This window comes from Theobroma umbraticum, unplaced genomic scaffold, assembly GCF_002168275.2.
Source record: "Theobroma umbraticum cultivar Fairchild unplaced genomic scaffold, ASM216827v3 scaffold_130.0, whole genome shotgun sequence".
NCBI lineage: Eukaryota > Viridiplantae > Streptophyta > Magnoliopsida > Malvales > Malvaceae > Theobroma > Theobroma umbraticum.
This window is the reverse complement of record NW_018397264.1, coordinates 3,805,228-3,820,718: the sequence shown is the minus strand read 5'-3', so window position 1 is coordinate 3,820,718 and position 15,491 is coordinate 3,805,228. Positions and strand designations below refer to the sequence as shown.

General features: G+C 36.1%; 3 protein-coding genes across 4 annotated transcripts in view; 1 reads left to right on the top strand and 2 right to left on the bottom strand.

Annotated features, from left to right (window-relative positions):
• Positions 1-247: 247 nt before the first annotated feature.
• Positions 248-4,617, bottom strand: LOC110422346 (Leucine-rich repeat receptor-like protein kinase family protein). The gene is made up of 2 exons (XM_021436215.2): positions 1,230-4,617; positions 248-954 (listed from the first exon to the last, which is right to left on the bottom strand). The coding sequence occupies exons 1-2, from the start codon at positions 4,141-4,143 to the stop codon at positions 437-439; spliced, it is 3,432 nt and encodes a 1,143-aa protein (XP_021291890.1). The 5' UTR covers positions 4,144-4,617; the 3' UTR covers positions 248-436.
• Positions 4,618-10,702: 6,085 nt separating this feature from the next.
• Positions 10,703-14,323, top strand: LOC110420992 (Inosine triphosphate pyrophosphatase family protein). Of its 2 annotated transcripts, none has more exons than XM_021434409.2 (8): positions 10,703-10,946; positions 11,047-11,111; positions 11,223-11,286; positions 11,370-11,379; positions 12,025-12,056; positions 12,162-12,274; positions 13,675-13,751; positions 13,845-14,001. In XM_021434409.2, exons 1-8 carry the CDS (start codon positions 10,817-10,819, stop codon positions 13,864-13,866), a joined length of 513 nt encoding a protein of 170 aa, XP_021290084.1. In that variant the 5' UTR covers positions 10,703-10,816; the 3' UTR covers positions 13,867-14,001. The 2 variants fall into 2 exon arrangements, with proteins under 2 accessions (XP_021290084.1, XP_021290083.1); XM_021434408.2 differs by having other exon boundaries at positions 10,706-10,946; positions 13,867-14,323.
• A 1,107-nt stretch (positions 14,324-15,430) lies between these two features.
• The window catches only part of LOC110421435 (putative pectate lyase 1), a 5,479-nt gene continuing 5,418 nt past the window's right edge, over positions 15,431-15,491 (bottom strand). Inside the window, exon 7 of the mRNA XM_021435038.2 lies at positions 15,431-15,486. Within this exon, the coding sequence (XP_021290713.2) occupies positions 15,431-15,486 (56 nt within the window). The remainder of the gene's footprint in view (positions 15,487-15,491) is intronic.

Sequence of the window (15,491 nt, the reverse complement as noted above, 5' to 3'; positions counted from 1 at the left end):
GGTCAAAGCAAGGACTTGATCGTTCAGTCTGAAATCACCTGGTGAGTAACTTTTTATGAACTTTTTACTAGATTCTTAGATTCTTTTCATATGCTTTAATTTTGAATGACATCTTATTACCTGTAACTTTAAGCCAGTTGAGTACTCTTTTTTACCTGGAAAGGAAAAGGAACCCCTGAGACCTAAAATAGTAATACTAACAATTGCATGGCCTGGTGAAAAACTGTGAGATAATAGTTGTTTTGCTTGTATTTAGCTGTTAACACACTGCTCCAAGAGCAACTCTTGGCCCTCCTCTTTTTTTTTTTTTTAAGAATTTAGTTATAACAAATATCAAGCTTTTCTTTTTTACATACAAAACAAAAAAGTTTTGAAACTGAAGAAACAGAAAGGAAACAAACTTCCTTCTGCTTAGCTATAACCATTTTTGGCTTTATCACTTTAACCCCACTGTGGGATTCGGCGAAGATGAGTAAAGTAGAGAGGATGCAAAGAAGCTGGAGTTATTGCTTTCTGGATACAAGCTTTGCATTGCTGGTTTTGATGATGATGTTGCTGGAACTGTGCTTGAATTCTTGCTTTCCTTTGTATCAATTACTGGTGATCCCTTGAGTAGCACATCAACCTTTGCATACTCCTCTCTTTCATGTTTAATCTCCTTGAGCATTGCTGCCACATCTTTCATGTTTGGTCTTTCATCAGGGCATGAATTTACACACAATAAAGCTATACCTAATGCTTGCATCATTTCCTCAATTTCTGACTCTGGTCGAGACAGTTGGCTAGGATCAAGTACTTCGATTCCTCCCCTCTTTTGTCTAACCCAATCTACTACATGTAATCCATCGGGTATTGTTGGATCAATTGGTTGCTTCCCTGTCAAGACTTCCAACACAACTACACCATAGCTATAAACATCACTCTTCTCTGTAATCTTCATCATGTAACCATATTCTGCCAAGAAACGGTAAATAATTTGCTCAAGATTGCTATAAAATGACCTTGAATCATTAATTAGCCAAGCACTGCAAGAATGAATTTGACTTTTCTAGATAAAGAAGCTACATTGTAAATGTTTAAGAGTAAATGCTTAAGCATGAACTTGGTCAAGGAAGACATAGCAATTAACATAACAAAGCAGCAGACATGAAAATTAATAAATACTTTACTATAACAGACTTGGAAAACATTGCATTTATGGAGCTGTAGTTATATGGAAGAAATCTTACCAGGAGCAATATATCCATAAGAGCCTGCAACAGTGTTGGAGGAACGAGCAAAATCACCATCATCTACAAGCTTGGCAAGGCCGAAATCAGCAATGTAAGGTTCAAACTCAAGGCCAATTAGGATGTTATTTGCCTTGATGTCCCTATGAACAATTGGAGGGACACAATCATGGTGCAAGTAAGCAAGGCCCTGTGCTGCCCCCAACAAAATTTGGTACCTGAGCTCCCATTCCAAAGGATTCCCTGTTCTCTCATGGAGGAGACTCCCCAAGCTCCCATTAGGCATATAATCATACATGAGTAACCTTGTATTTCGATTCCAGCAACAACCCAAAAACCTAACAATGTTCTTGTGACGGATTGAACCAAGCGTTTTCACCTCCGCTGAGAAAGAATCACGAACCCCGCATTTGTCATCATTACATCCATCAGATGCTGCCATTGTTGTTGGCCAAAGCTTCTTCACTGCAATGACTTCACCATTGTCCATATCAGCACGATAAACAACCCCTGAACACCCTTTTCCAATCACATTAGCATCCACCAGGCATTTCAAAACTTGCTCTACTGAGAAATTTAGCTTCTGGAAGGGAGTAAATTGCCATGGCCATGAGTCACCCAACTCAGAATCATCATCATCTCTAATGGTTTTTCGAGCCCTAATCATTGCAATTGTCCCCATTATAACCATTGCCACTGTTAGGGTGATCAACAATGCAATTGCTAGTTTAAGCCTCCGCGATCGCCTTATCTCATTTTCAGTTCTTGATAATCCTGCCCTGCCATCACTGCCTAAGAAGCACGAGTCCCAGCTTGTAGGACATAGGCCTTGATTTCCAGCCAGGTCTGCTGGTGGTAACTGCCTAAAAAGCTTGTTGTCAGGCAGATAACCTTCGAAGTTATTGTAGGAGATGTTCAGAGAAACGAGATTATCAAGCGCTGCAAGTGGAGCCAAGTCCCCCTCAAGCTTGTTGTGGGAAAGGTCCAGTATGGAAAGCTTGCTAAGTGCTGATATTTGAGAAGGAATTGGACCTGTGAGTCCATTGCAACTCAAGTTAAGAGCAATCTCAAGGGATTCTATTCGACCAAGTTCCATAGGGATGCCACCAGTGAGCTCATTGCTGCTAAGGTCAAGCAACTGGAGACTGGAACAGAGGCCAAGGGCAGAAGGTATTGATCCAGACAATGAATTCTTGCTTAAAATTAGCTTGTTCAATGACACAAGACGGCCCAAGCTTGCTAGTATTTGACCATCAAATCGATTAATGGAGGCATCCAACACCTGGAGGTCAGATAGAGATGACAATGAGTTAGGCAGGGGACCCTGTAGAATGTTGTTGCTGAGGTCTATCATTTGCAACTCTGTGCAACCCCCAATCTCATATGGAATTGGACCAGAAAGTCGGTTGCTAGACAAATCGAGAAAATTTAAGCTCTTAAGACTCCGAATTTCGCTAGGAATGACACCAGTGATCCTGTTGTTTCCAAGCCTTAAACGCACAAGAGAGCTGCAATTTCCAATCTCTGGGGGTATGGAACCAGATATATCATTCGAAATCAGTAGAAGCTTTGTCAGGTTCCGGAGTTGAAACAGGCCAGGAGGAATGCTACCAGTGAGAGAATTATGTGACAAATCTAATGCTTGGAGATCCGTACAGCTAGACAAACTTGAAGGAATGCTTCCTTCAAGCTGGTTTTGCCAGGCAAAGAAAACAGTAAGCTTTGACAACATTCCAAGCTCTGGTGGGATCAAACCTGAAATCTGGTTTGTATCAAGTTGCAACTGCAGAAGATTGCTAGCATTGGAGAGATTTGAAGGTATTGAACCAGACACATTGTTATTGCTAATCATAAACTCTTGAAGCTCCAAAAGACCCCCCAAAGACAAAGGTATGGTTCCAGATAAAGAATTCAAAGAAAGATCAATATTTATCAATTTACTACAATTGCCAATCTCTTCTGGGATACTCCCAACAAGACTATTTTGCCACAAGAACAGTTGTTCAAGCTTTTTAAGTTTACCAATCTGTGGCGGGATCGATCCTGATAGACTATTTTCATAAAGATATAAGTCTACAAGCTCAGAACAGTTACCTATTTCAGGAGGGATCTCACCGGAGAGCATTGTAGTATATATAGACAATGTTTGAAGCTTGCTTAGCTTCCCAAGTGAGGGTGGTAATGAACCTGAAACTCTCGTATCAGCTAGCCCCAAAACAGTCAAGTTGCTGCAGTCTCCTATCTCATCAGGAATTCTCCCAACAATATCTTTGTTCCCTCCAGCTCGAAGAACTTCAAGACTGGACAATTTTCCTAGCTCAGCTGGGATAGCTCCGCCAAGAAGGTTATCATAAAGCCAAATATTCTTGAGGCTTCTGCAGTTACCTAACTCAACTGGGATTTTCCCGGTTAGCTGATTAGAGTTCAGAATCAAGTCCTCAAGATTTTGGAGCCTACCAATACCTGCAGGAATGGAGCCAACCAGACTGTTTGAGCTAAGTTTAATGATAGTAAGTTCTGTACAATAACCAAGGTCAACCGGGATAGTGCCAGTGAGATTTGCATTATAGATGACTAGTCTTTTGAGAGAGTGGAAAGAAGAGAGATTGGTTGGTAAAGGAAGCTCAAGAGGGACTGACTGTATATTGATGTCAGTGACAAAACCTTGAGGAGAGCATGTTATGTAGGTCCAGTTGCATGGGTTGGGGTCAAGATTATTCCAGTTAGAAAAAGAGGAATGTGGAGTTGGAGAAGACTGTATCCATGAGAATAGAATGGAAGCTTCTTTGTTTGGAGCTGCAAAAGTGGCAGTAGTGAGGAAGAAGAAGAGAAATGAAATAAAGAATGATGAAGAAGAGAGGTTGTAGAAGAAGAAGAAGGAGGAGGAGGATCGCCTCGAGCTGGGCATCGACATTTGCCTCAATTTCCAAACCTTTCTTCTCGGGTTTGCATCATTGGGTTTTGCTTCTTCTCTTTCTCTGTGCTTGCTTCTTTCTCTCTCTATCTCTCTCTCTCTCACACACACACGCACACTATATTTCTTTCTTGCTTTGAACTCAAACTCAAAAAGAACAAGCTCTATTTGGGACTGGCTTAATTTTCTATATTAAAACACTTAAAACTAAACAAATACCAAAAAAGATAAAGAAATGAACAAAAGCAAAGCCTAGAGATCAACAAAACTGCACAAGCACAACCACCTCCTTCACCACCCCACTCTCCAACTCCTAGGATGCTTCTCTCTCTCTCTCTCTCCCGCTCTCCCTATAAACGACATATAAACATGATATTATAATAAGGGAGGGGAGGTGCTAGCTGGTCTCACGCGCAGCAAGGAGAGAGACACCACCTGTGCCCATGACTTCATAGCTTTCTGCATCTCTCAATAGTTTATTCTGGTTTCTCACCAGGGAGAAAAAAAATTGAAAAAAAAAAAAAGAGAAAAAGGAAAGGAAGGTATACTATAGTATATGTATTGAAGATTTTGTTTCATATATAGTTATAGTACTACATCAGTTTTTGACTCTGTTATACTACAGTATATATGGGAGAAAAGTGTGGCAGTTAGCTCCAACTTCAAGTACCCACTAGTGTTTCTGTCTTCTCCATTTACTGTTCCTTTTTATTATTACTTTTATTAAAACCAGAAAAGGACATTGGGCTCACTCTTTCCCATTCTGGTCCCTGGAAGCTTTTCTGGGTTCAGTTACAAAACTGTGTTGGCTCATCTCAAGCACCCATTTACCTGGTGCCACTTCCCTGACCCCTGAACCCCCTTAGCCTTCTGGTGCATTCACCATTCCAATATGGAATGTTATCTAATTTTTTGCAATATTTGGGTTAAATTAAGTGGGAATTCATGTGTTCTTGAAAGAGTTATGACTTTTCTTAATAGTAATTATTACTACCAAATTTTGGGTAGGAAACTTTGGTCTCAGACTTCAGATTGGTAATGGTTATGTAAAGATTAATATTGTTGTTGAATTAGTTTTGGCAAGTCACAACTTTTTGCCTTAAATAAGACCAGACGTTTGGAAGTTATTATAAATGATAGGTCTTCTTACCAATTATATCAGCATTCTCTTTTGCCCAAAAGTGAGGAAAAAAGACCTTTCTCCTTTACTCTATATTTGATCTGATTCAAACATTATACTCTGTTAAGTAATAAAAAGTTATCGTCTACAACTATACAAGGAGAGAATCAGACAAATAAACCTTTATGGGTTAAAAATACAAATATTATTTGCATTACAAAATTTATTTTTGGATATAAAACCATTTTTGCCTTTTGTATTAAAAGAAATAGTAATAAGTCAGGGGAGAGCCAACCAAATTTTGTTGAGAGTAAGGGTGTGTGGCGATCGGTTTTGTCGGTCTTGGTTCGGTTTTTACCAAAAACCAATCAAAAATTTTTTCACTATAACCGACCGAACCGCATATGATGTATGTCAGTTTCGGTCGGTTTTTTAGAGCTCGGTTTCGATCGGTTCGATTCTGGACTAGTAGTCGCCGGGAGGGGAATAGGTCCTGGACTCGTCGAGGGGGGGGGGGGGGAATCAGGTCGGACTCGTGGGAGGGGAGGGGGAATTTCGTTAGGTCAGCGGGTGGGGAGGGGGAATTAGGTCGGGACTCGGGGGGAAGTAGTGAAGTGCCGGGGCGATCGGGCGGAGGGCCCATGGGTGATTTGAAACAAAGAAAAGGTTTGATTTCGGGAACGACGCGTTGCCAGTGCGATTGGCGCGATTTTCCCAACCGACCGTTGCACACTCCTAGTTGAGAGGGCCAAAGAGAAAGAGAAATAAAGGGTACAAATTTTTAAAACTAATACATTAAACTTAACAAACAATTAAAAGATTCATAATAGATAATAATTTTATATAATAAGTAAATCAAAAAGAATAAAAAGAAAATATTTATAATAATCTTTTAAGAAAAGTTATACTCGATGATATTTCTTAAATTTTTATTCGTCAATTATTAACTCAATACTATTCTCAAAAAAAAAAATTCTATACAGAAAAGATTAACAATGTATTTTCAATCAAATTATCAATAAAGAAACTTATTATTTATTTTGTTCTGAAGTCTTACTTTTATAATTTTCATTGTTAAAAAGATTCTCTCTATAATTGCGATGGAAACCGGAAGAGTCAAAACAAGACAAATTAATCTACCATTTAGGATTAATAAAAAAAAATACATTGAAGAAATTTTAAGTAATGCAACATTATAACTTATATTTGATAATTATATAATAATTTTTTAATTTGTAAAATTAAAATCATAAAAAATAAAATTCGCATAACAAAAAAATCATGACAAGTAAAAGATGGAATCTACATAACAAAAAAGAAAATAAAACATGATTAATTTGTAAAAACTTAGAAAAGAAAATCTATAGAAATTAAAAGAAAAAATATATAAAAAAATAAAAAAATTTTAAAAATTTTGAGGGGGTCACGACCCCTATATTCCTATTAAGCTCTACCTCTAGTAATAGGGAAACTAATTAATTAAGTTTTTTTTTAATTAGGTGAAGAGATATAAATTTTACTCTTTAAATAAAGGATCATACTTCAATCAATGAATTAAATGTTCGGATGTAACTAACTAATTAAGTTTGAAGGCATTGCTTTCTAATGTTGTAAAATATATTGGAGAACTATATACTTGCATATTGTTTTTCAATTTAGCATAAAACTAAAAAAAAAGGATTTTCAATTGTTTGTATCAGATTGGCCCTCCCTAGTTGTGATCATTACCAATTGGTTATGGCCTATGTTTTCATTGGGTAATAGAAGATGGTTTTTCTTTTATTTTTATTCCAATTAAGTCTTAGTAACATCCAGTTCATGATAATCACTGCTTTTGAAATCACTGAAATAATTGATATTTAACAAAAATTATATATAAGGCCACCTCAATATACATTGTTCTTAGTGCCAAGAAAGTTTGCCATAATTCTAATAGATAGTTGGGCAAAAAGTTCAGCACAGAATGTTGCAATTGGATATGGTCCTGATCCTCCTTTGATGTTGGTTCTTTCTTTTGTGTGTGCAAAGTTTGGGAGAGACAGTGGGCTCAACAAGTAGCATAATGAGAACCTTTGTTTCCCAATGCCTTTTCAGCAGAATTGCATATATTGCCACTTGAATTTGGTCTCTTCCCTTGAAAAAAATTTCAAACAATTATTGAAGGTCACAGTCCAAAGCCAAACAGGTTCTCTAAATATATTAAGAACTCTAATGAAAAGTGTATCCTTAATCTGACCAAGCTCTTTACATTAAAGCATAAATATATTCTGAAGATAATCAGGAATTCAGGATGAAAGACTTTTTTTGATCCCTTTTTTGAATAAAATTCCAGAGCCAGATAAGTTCTGGCCCCATGCCAAGATACATTGCAATTTTAGGATAGATAGCCTCAATGAAAGGTCACTCCTGCTAAATTGACTAATCAATATTTCATCCAAATAAAATGGTCCTAAAACTCAAATTAATTTGGCAAAATGTGGGTTCCAATGTTTTGTTTGATTTCCCTTTTGGAAATTGAAATGAACCCTAACCCAAAATCCGGTGAATCCAAGGGCAAGCATGGGGGAAGACTGATTTAATTACATTATCATTTAACGTAGAAATGAAATACCCTGCCCTGGGCTAATTATGCAAGCTAGCCACATAAAATACCAACGGTCTACTAGTTATAAGACCATTTCTGACTTGTTGCAGCCCTATTAACATTGAATAATTTATCATCCCCATAGACTTTTATTTCTTCACAAATAAGCCTAACGTCAAGTTATTGCAAACAATTAGAAGCCTGCTGGGAGGATTTGTGACATCTCCTGACCTTTTTTCACAAAAATCAAATTATCACCTTATCTTATATTCAAAGAAACAAAGTTTGTGTTCAAGATGATGATGGATTGCTAATTCCGCAAGCTTGCACAAGGCATGGTTCCTTAATCTTCATTAAATTAAGTAACTTCAGTTTAATTTAATAACCATAATATTGTACTTAACACGTGCTTGTTAAGCCGGTATGATTAGCAATTTAATTTGCTTAAATAATTTTGGGCTGACAAACATATAGATGAGCATCCTTCGAAAAATGGGATTAAAGCAGATCACCGGTAGATCCAATGGCATTTGTGTGTGTTTTTAATTTAATACATAGCAAAGCAAGCTCCAAATTTCTCAACTATGGGTATAATTTTATTGATATAAGTCAGAAGAATTAAGACTTTAGGGGGGGAATCACTTAATTTAATACTTGACCTAAGAGTAAGGCCTGCACTGGCATTTTCGATACATTAATGTAGAGCAAAAGTAGATATTATATGTTATGGGATTCACCAACAACATTCAATTTAATTTGGTCCACTCAGAATTTTGATCAAATGATCAACATATATAAATGTCATTCTAGCAAAAAATTCAGAATAATTGATATGTTTGAATCTCAATGTCTATTAATATTAAGAAGCAAACTAGCAAAGTACTCATAAATTGAAATTATGAATTTCTTCCATCAAAAAAAAGGAAAAAAATGTATAAGATAGTTAGCACTTGGGGTAACCATAATTTAACTCAATAAAATTGATTATGAGCACATATTTCACAAGGAAAACAAAGGTTCACAACTCACAAGCACCTCCTAAAGGAGATTGAGTCAGAAATGTGAAAGAAGTCAATGAGTCAAGAATAGCTTGGTAGAAACAAACTATGTTAAAAGTTTAAAGCATCCTACTAGGTACTAACCCAACAACTTAGAGTGTTGATGGGTAGTATTTAAGATTGCCTATGATCATAACTAAGCTAAAAAGGGTGACTAATCATGTGGCAGAGGAAACTCTCCCAAGTGGGTCAATCTAACATTCCATAATCATCAAAAGAATGAAAAGAGAAAAGAGAAAAACAAAACGAGGCATGAGAAAAAATAATCAAGTTTATGGACTTTTGGAAGGAAGTGGAAATGGAAGAGTAGCTTTGGCAAAGCAACAACACATCCCTAATTTTGAGGCCATATCACGTGGGGATGGGAATCCAAATTTTTGCCTCCACTCAGACACCTAACCAAACCAAAAAACCCTAATATTAAATATTACGAACAAAACTTTATCGTAATAATATAATTTTGAATAAAGTAAGGTTTTGTTATTTTAATTATCATGTAAGACCTAAGCTTTCCCCTTAAACTACTGCTTTTGGACCATAAGGAGCCAAACGGCGCTGCTGCCTCTCTGCCCCCCCTATTTTAAGGGTCGTGGCCTTGGGAGTTTCCCTACTGGAATCTATACACGTTTTGTTTCTGTCACAATCTCACAAGTTTATTCAAAACAAACCCTATTCACTCACACCCCACCTTCTGCCTTTTAATAAAGGAGGTAATGCAACCTACATATAAATATTCTTAGGAGGGAAACACTTTTGAGGAGGGCAACCTCACAAGTTTAGTCCTATTATCTAAACCTAATACCATTAATACAAGTATATATCAAGTTTTAAAATTGTCTCTAAAGAAAGATCACTGCACTTAGAATTAGAGATTTCATTTTAAAAGTGCCGAGCTCGAATATGAAAGCAAAACGATTATATCTTATTGTATAATTCAAAAATCATATGTAAAAAAAAAAGTATATTATTATAGTCAAAATTTTATAATTTAGGGTTTGAATATTGATCCGAGAGGAATCTTCATAATTCAATCCCAGGGTCAGTTTTTGAGAGCTCAAGGTATATCGTTTCGTTTGTCTGATCTTTTTCTTCATATCTATTGCGTGTACATAGCATAAATACATAATTTATGAGAACATGAAGGTGAAAGTGACCTAAGGGGGTGACAAGAATGACAAATTAATGAATTGTCATGTGCAAATAGACATGGCTCTTTCACTAGAATAAGAAAACAAAGAGAAAAGCTTAGTAAGCTCTTTTGACTCTCATCTTGGTTAAGGACAATATGCATTTCATTTTTTAATATGCCTGTAAATGGTGGAGTTTAGTGACTAGTTGTTTTTGTTTTAACAGCTCCTAGGCCCATCCTGTCTGGACTCTACCAATTAATATAATTTAAATTATAATTAAACAATGACTGGTCAATGTGATTTGAAATCTATCTCATTTTTCAAATATATTACTTGTGCAAGAACCAAAAAAAAAATAGATTAATCTTTGGGCCCATGCTATGAGCGACTAAGGCGCTACTCTATATAATATGAATTTGATAATTTCTATCTCTATTTCCAATTTTTGCATAGCCTATCAATCTCCAATACATGGGATTGAAGCCCAATTTGAAATTATAATGGGCGTCGCATTTGTCTTAACTTACCCAATTTGAAGTGGGCCTTTAGTCCCCCAGACCAGAGCAAGTCCAACTTGTTTTTGGGACGTTGAAGCCCATCTTGACCAGTCGTCATATTAGGCCCGATTCGGAAGCTCTGTCATGAAGCATTTATGGGATAAAAAAAAAGAGCTTGCCTTTCTTGGATGTCAAGCGTCTGCTCTGCTAGGTGCTAGCTAGTGTAAGGTCTCCGTTCCTATATCCCTGCCTGCGCGAGAAAAAGGGAGGAAAAGGGCAGGAAAATGGAGGCCGCGGGGAGAGCAGTGTTGGTGTCACGGCCAGTGACGTTCGTAACTGGAAATGCCAAGAAGTTGGAGGAAGTCAAGACCATCTTGGGCCAATCGATTCCCTTTCAGTCCCTCAAGCTTGACCGTACTCCCTTCTTCTCCCCCACAAAATTTTCACTCTTTTTTACTTTTCAACTATTTAAATATTCTTTTTTTTATTTCTTTTTTACATTTCAATGCTTTAGTGCCTGAACTGCAAGGCGAACCGGAAGAAATATCCAAAGAAAAGGCTCGTTTGGCTGCTGTCCAGGTTTATATACCCATATTCATATGCTTTATCATTTGTAAAATACCCAGATTTTTTTTTTCTAAAAAACATGAATACTATGTTTAAAAAGTTATATTTCTTTTGGATGGGAAGGTGAATGGACCGGTGTTGGTGGAAGATACATGTCTTTGTTTCAATGCTCTAAAGGGTCTTCCAGGTGTTTGTCATCTTCTATATTTTTATTTGTTGCTTTTGTTTTGGGGGTTTAGTTAATGATTTTTATTGTTAAACTATTTGCAGGGCCATACATGTAAGTTCTAATTCATTCTTGCTAAATTCAAAAGGTGTAAGCTTTATTCTCACTTCAGTTTGATGAATTATAATTGGAGAGAATTGATTAAACTGGACAGAATTGAAATGCATAACAGTTTTATATTTGTGCTGCTGTTGTTTTGATGTTGGAGAACTGAACCTGGCCAATTTATGATTATTCCAAGAAGTATAGTTAGGCCACGTTTCCGCCAGCTTCTGCTACCAACTTTCAAACCATCTATTGATTCCTTTGAGTTATTGTTTTTGAGGGTTTGATTCTAATAAACTCCATTTAAATTCTCAAATGCCCTTTATGCATTATGTGTTATATACTAGCACACGAAAGATCATTGTTTCCACAGTGGAGGTTCATTGTATTAGTATAATCCCTTGCTGAAAGGAGGGAATGGTAACTGCTCCCACTTGTAATAGTCCATCTATTTTAGAAGGATTTTTTGATATCTTCTGTTCCTGTTGTTCCCGTTCCCTCTTCATTTTCTCAAATTTCATGCCTAATCTTTGTTTTGTTATGATATGAACAATATTAATTTAGATGATTTTGCAAATAATATATGTCTCTCATAATCATCATTCTTTTTCAATGTTATGTTCACATTTTTGTCTTATCTAATGTGTTCTGCAGCAAGTGGTTTCTGCAGAAGATTGGCCATGAAGGTTCTATTCGCATCATGCGCTCTTTCATATCCTTTTATTTTGTTTACTTTCATCAAAATTTTAGGCTGCTTCCAATACTTTCCTCTGATCTGTGACTCTTTCTAGGTTTAAACAACTTGTTGATGGCATATGAGGATAAGTCAGCTTACGCATTATGTGCATTTTCTTTTGCTCTTGGACCTGATGTTGAACCTATTACCTTTCTTGGGAAAACTCCGGTATGTTTCCATCAATTGTTATTCTGCTTTCTTCCCTTTACTCTTTTATCTTCTCAACTTTAATTATAGCTAAGGAATGGTGTCAAATATGACCATCACAAAGCACAAAGCAATTTGGTTTTGGACTGTACAAATTTACCTTGTTTAGTGAATAAGACCAAAAATGTTATACTAATCCGAATGTATGATGTTATTTAATTTAAATATGTTTTTGACAAGAATGGAAAAGAAAGAAGACAAGGAGAGAGAAAATGGTGGCTGGGGTGGGGAGAAGGTGTTCCTGAAACTTCAAGGCATGAATAGATATGAGTGACTATGAATTTTCTCATTTCTAATATTAAAGCAATGTATTGTTTTTAATGATCTGAACATAGTGCTGGATTTATGTTAATGGTTTCTTGGTCCATGAAAGCTAAAACCCACATGAGTATCCTGCTCTATCGTCAACCTATTCTTTTCATTGTTATGTTTCTGAGTATAAACTGCGTCTGCATGTCAGTATTTTTCGAAAGGAGATTTTAAGCCTGGACCATGATTTCCTGCCCTAATTTACTGGGCAGTTGATCAGATGTTCAAGTAACTGAATTGTTAGTTCCACGTCTCTTTCCCTCAAAAAAGTTTATCATACACTGAGCCTCATACCTGAAGCCTAGTTCAGCTGCTTGACCACCCATATGGAAGAAATTGAGTTGGGAGGTCATACAAACAATAAAGAAAAATGTGTTATGCATGAAAAGAGCATCGAAGCCACAGAAGGTAATCTAAGATGATAATTTTCATGTAATATGGTCCTATTAATATTTAACTCTAAAATGTGCACAGATCTTGCAAGAAATCATTTATTAAGAACACTTCTGTCTGGGTTGCTTCTGGTGTTCAAATGTTCAGCCTGTTAGACGCAATGACTTTTGTTTAGTATGTGCTATATTTTCCCCAAGAACGAGATGAATTAGAATCTTACACGGTAATACTGTCACCTGCCAGTATTTTTGAAGTTAAGCATTTCCTAGCAGAGAAACATATTTTTTGGGAAACTGAAAGAGAAAAGATTGAACAATGACTAAGAGTGTTTGGCTGTACGCTCTTATGTGGAGAAAGATTTGTGTATCATTGGTAAGGTTAAAGACCCATCATCTTTGAGGATTTTCTTCAGTAATATCACTAGCATTTGGCCAAGTTTCCCTGGAAGAAGTTGCCTGGATTTGTCCTTAAATTAACAATTAATTAAAAAGGAGTAGGCGGAGGGATTTGTGAGATAAGTTTGAGAGTGACTAGGAATACTTAATAATTCATCTTATGTCCAAGAATTGTCTCCGACTTAAAACATGACCTTGATTGCAGAATGAAATGAAATATGCTTGCTGACATATCTTGTTTTTATTTTTTGGCTTACATGTTAGGGAAAAATAGTTCCTGCTAGGGGACCCAATGACTTTGGATGGGATCCTATTTTTCAACCTGATGGCTATGACCAAACGTAAGGCTTTCACTTTTAACTTCTGCATTCTGTATTACGATTCATTATAATCCAGTCAATTAAACTAAATAACAGTAGACTTTTTGTTGATAGAATTATGTCCGGATTCCTATAGATATGCAGAGATGCCGAAGGAAGAGAAGAACAAGATTTCTCACCGTTATAGGGCTCTTGCTATGGTGAAATCCCACTTTGCTGAAGCTGGATACAGTTTTAGTACTCCATCTAAAGAGTGAGCTAAAGATCTTCATTGTTGCCATTGCATGGTAGATTGTCAGACAATTGCAAGCTTTCTCCAGCGTCTTCACTTCTCCGGATTCCTGTAAAAGGTCTGTGGTGAAAAAGCAGGGTAGCGTGGAAGAAGGCTTGTATAGTACTTGCTTTGTTTTAACAGGGAAAACAATAAATATTACAATTTTATACAGATATGTTTGCTTAGTGCCTAGTGGGGAAAAATCTCCCCTACTAAAAATCATTGGGAACCACCGTGCTTTTAACTTCGTTAAAAGGATGTTTCTTATTTGAGTTGTACCAATCGGTATCCTTTAATGTTAAGGCATTCTATATGATTACACAGGAATTACTAAATTAGATACAAGGAAACTACCTATTTCATTTGGCTCATAGATACATTTTAATTTTTGATGAGTCTTAATTTGCAGACAAGTGACCGGTTTATGTTAGGATCTTCAGTTTTTGTGTGAGCTTGGAGACGGACCGATGAAGATTGATGTTTAAAGCCACCCACATCTTCCATTGGTGGTAGACACCAAACGTTGAGTTCAAATCCATGCAGCCTTCTAAAAGTTGCCTTCAAAAGGGTTGGTGTCAAATATTTGTTGCAGGCAACCAGAGATGGTATAGCCTTTAATTTATCTTTAGGGCCGCTTAACGAATTAAAGTCAGTGGGAAAAGGGATTGAAATGGATGTTTCATGCGGCCAGTAGGGGTGTACAGCGGTCGGTTTTGTTGGTTTCGGTTCGATTTTGATCAAAAACAGATCAAAATTTTTTACAATATAACCGATTGAACCGCATATGATGTAATGTTGGTTTCGGTTAGTTTTTTAGAGGCTCGATTTCAGTCAGTTTGATCGATTTTTGAGGATGAGATCAATGAGTTGATTTAGGTTGATTTGGGCTAAAATGGGTTGACTTGGGCTGTGATCCATGGACTAAAATGATTAAAGATTCATGGGCAGCTTTAATTTCAATGTGCTAAAATAGTTAAGGATCTATGAACTAAAATGGTTAACGATACAATGGCATTAATTTCAAATTAATTTTTTTGTTAAATAATTTAATTTTTTTTCGTTTAACATGGGTATTTTTTCTTAATTCAAATAGTTATTTAATAAGCTTTATATAATAAGTAAACATTGGTTTCAAAAGTTTTATAATTAAATATGATCACAAAGAAATTAGCATTAGTCTTCATATAATAAATAAACAAACAAGAGTTTCAGAACTTAAAGCTTAATGACATAAATTACTAAATTTCAAAAATATGAATCTCCAAGGTTCCAACTTCAATTTGTAATGATTTTGCATAACATGCTCTTAAAAATATTAAAAGTAAATATATAATTAGTCTAAATATTTATGGTAAGATAACCTAAAAAAATTATAAATGTAATATAAATATTGCATAATACCTAATGATAACATTATCTGAAAATGTTAGTCTGACTCAGGCTCAGACTCAGCTATTGTCTCCAACGCAATATTAGTCAACTCTAAA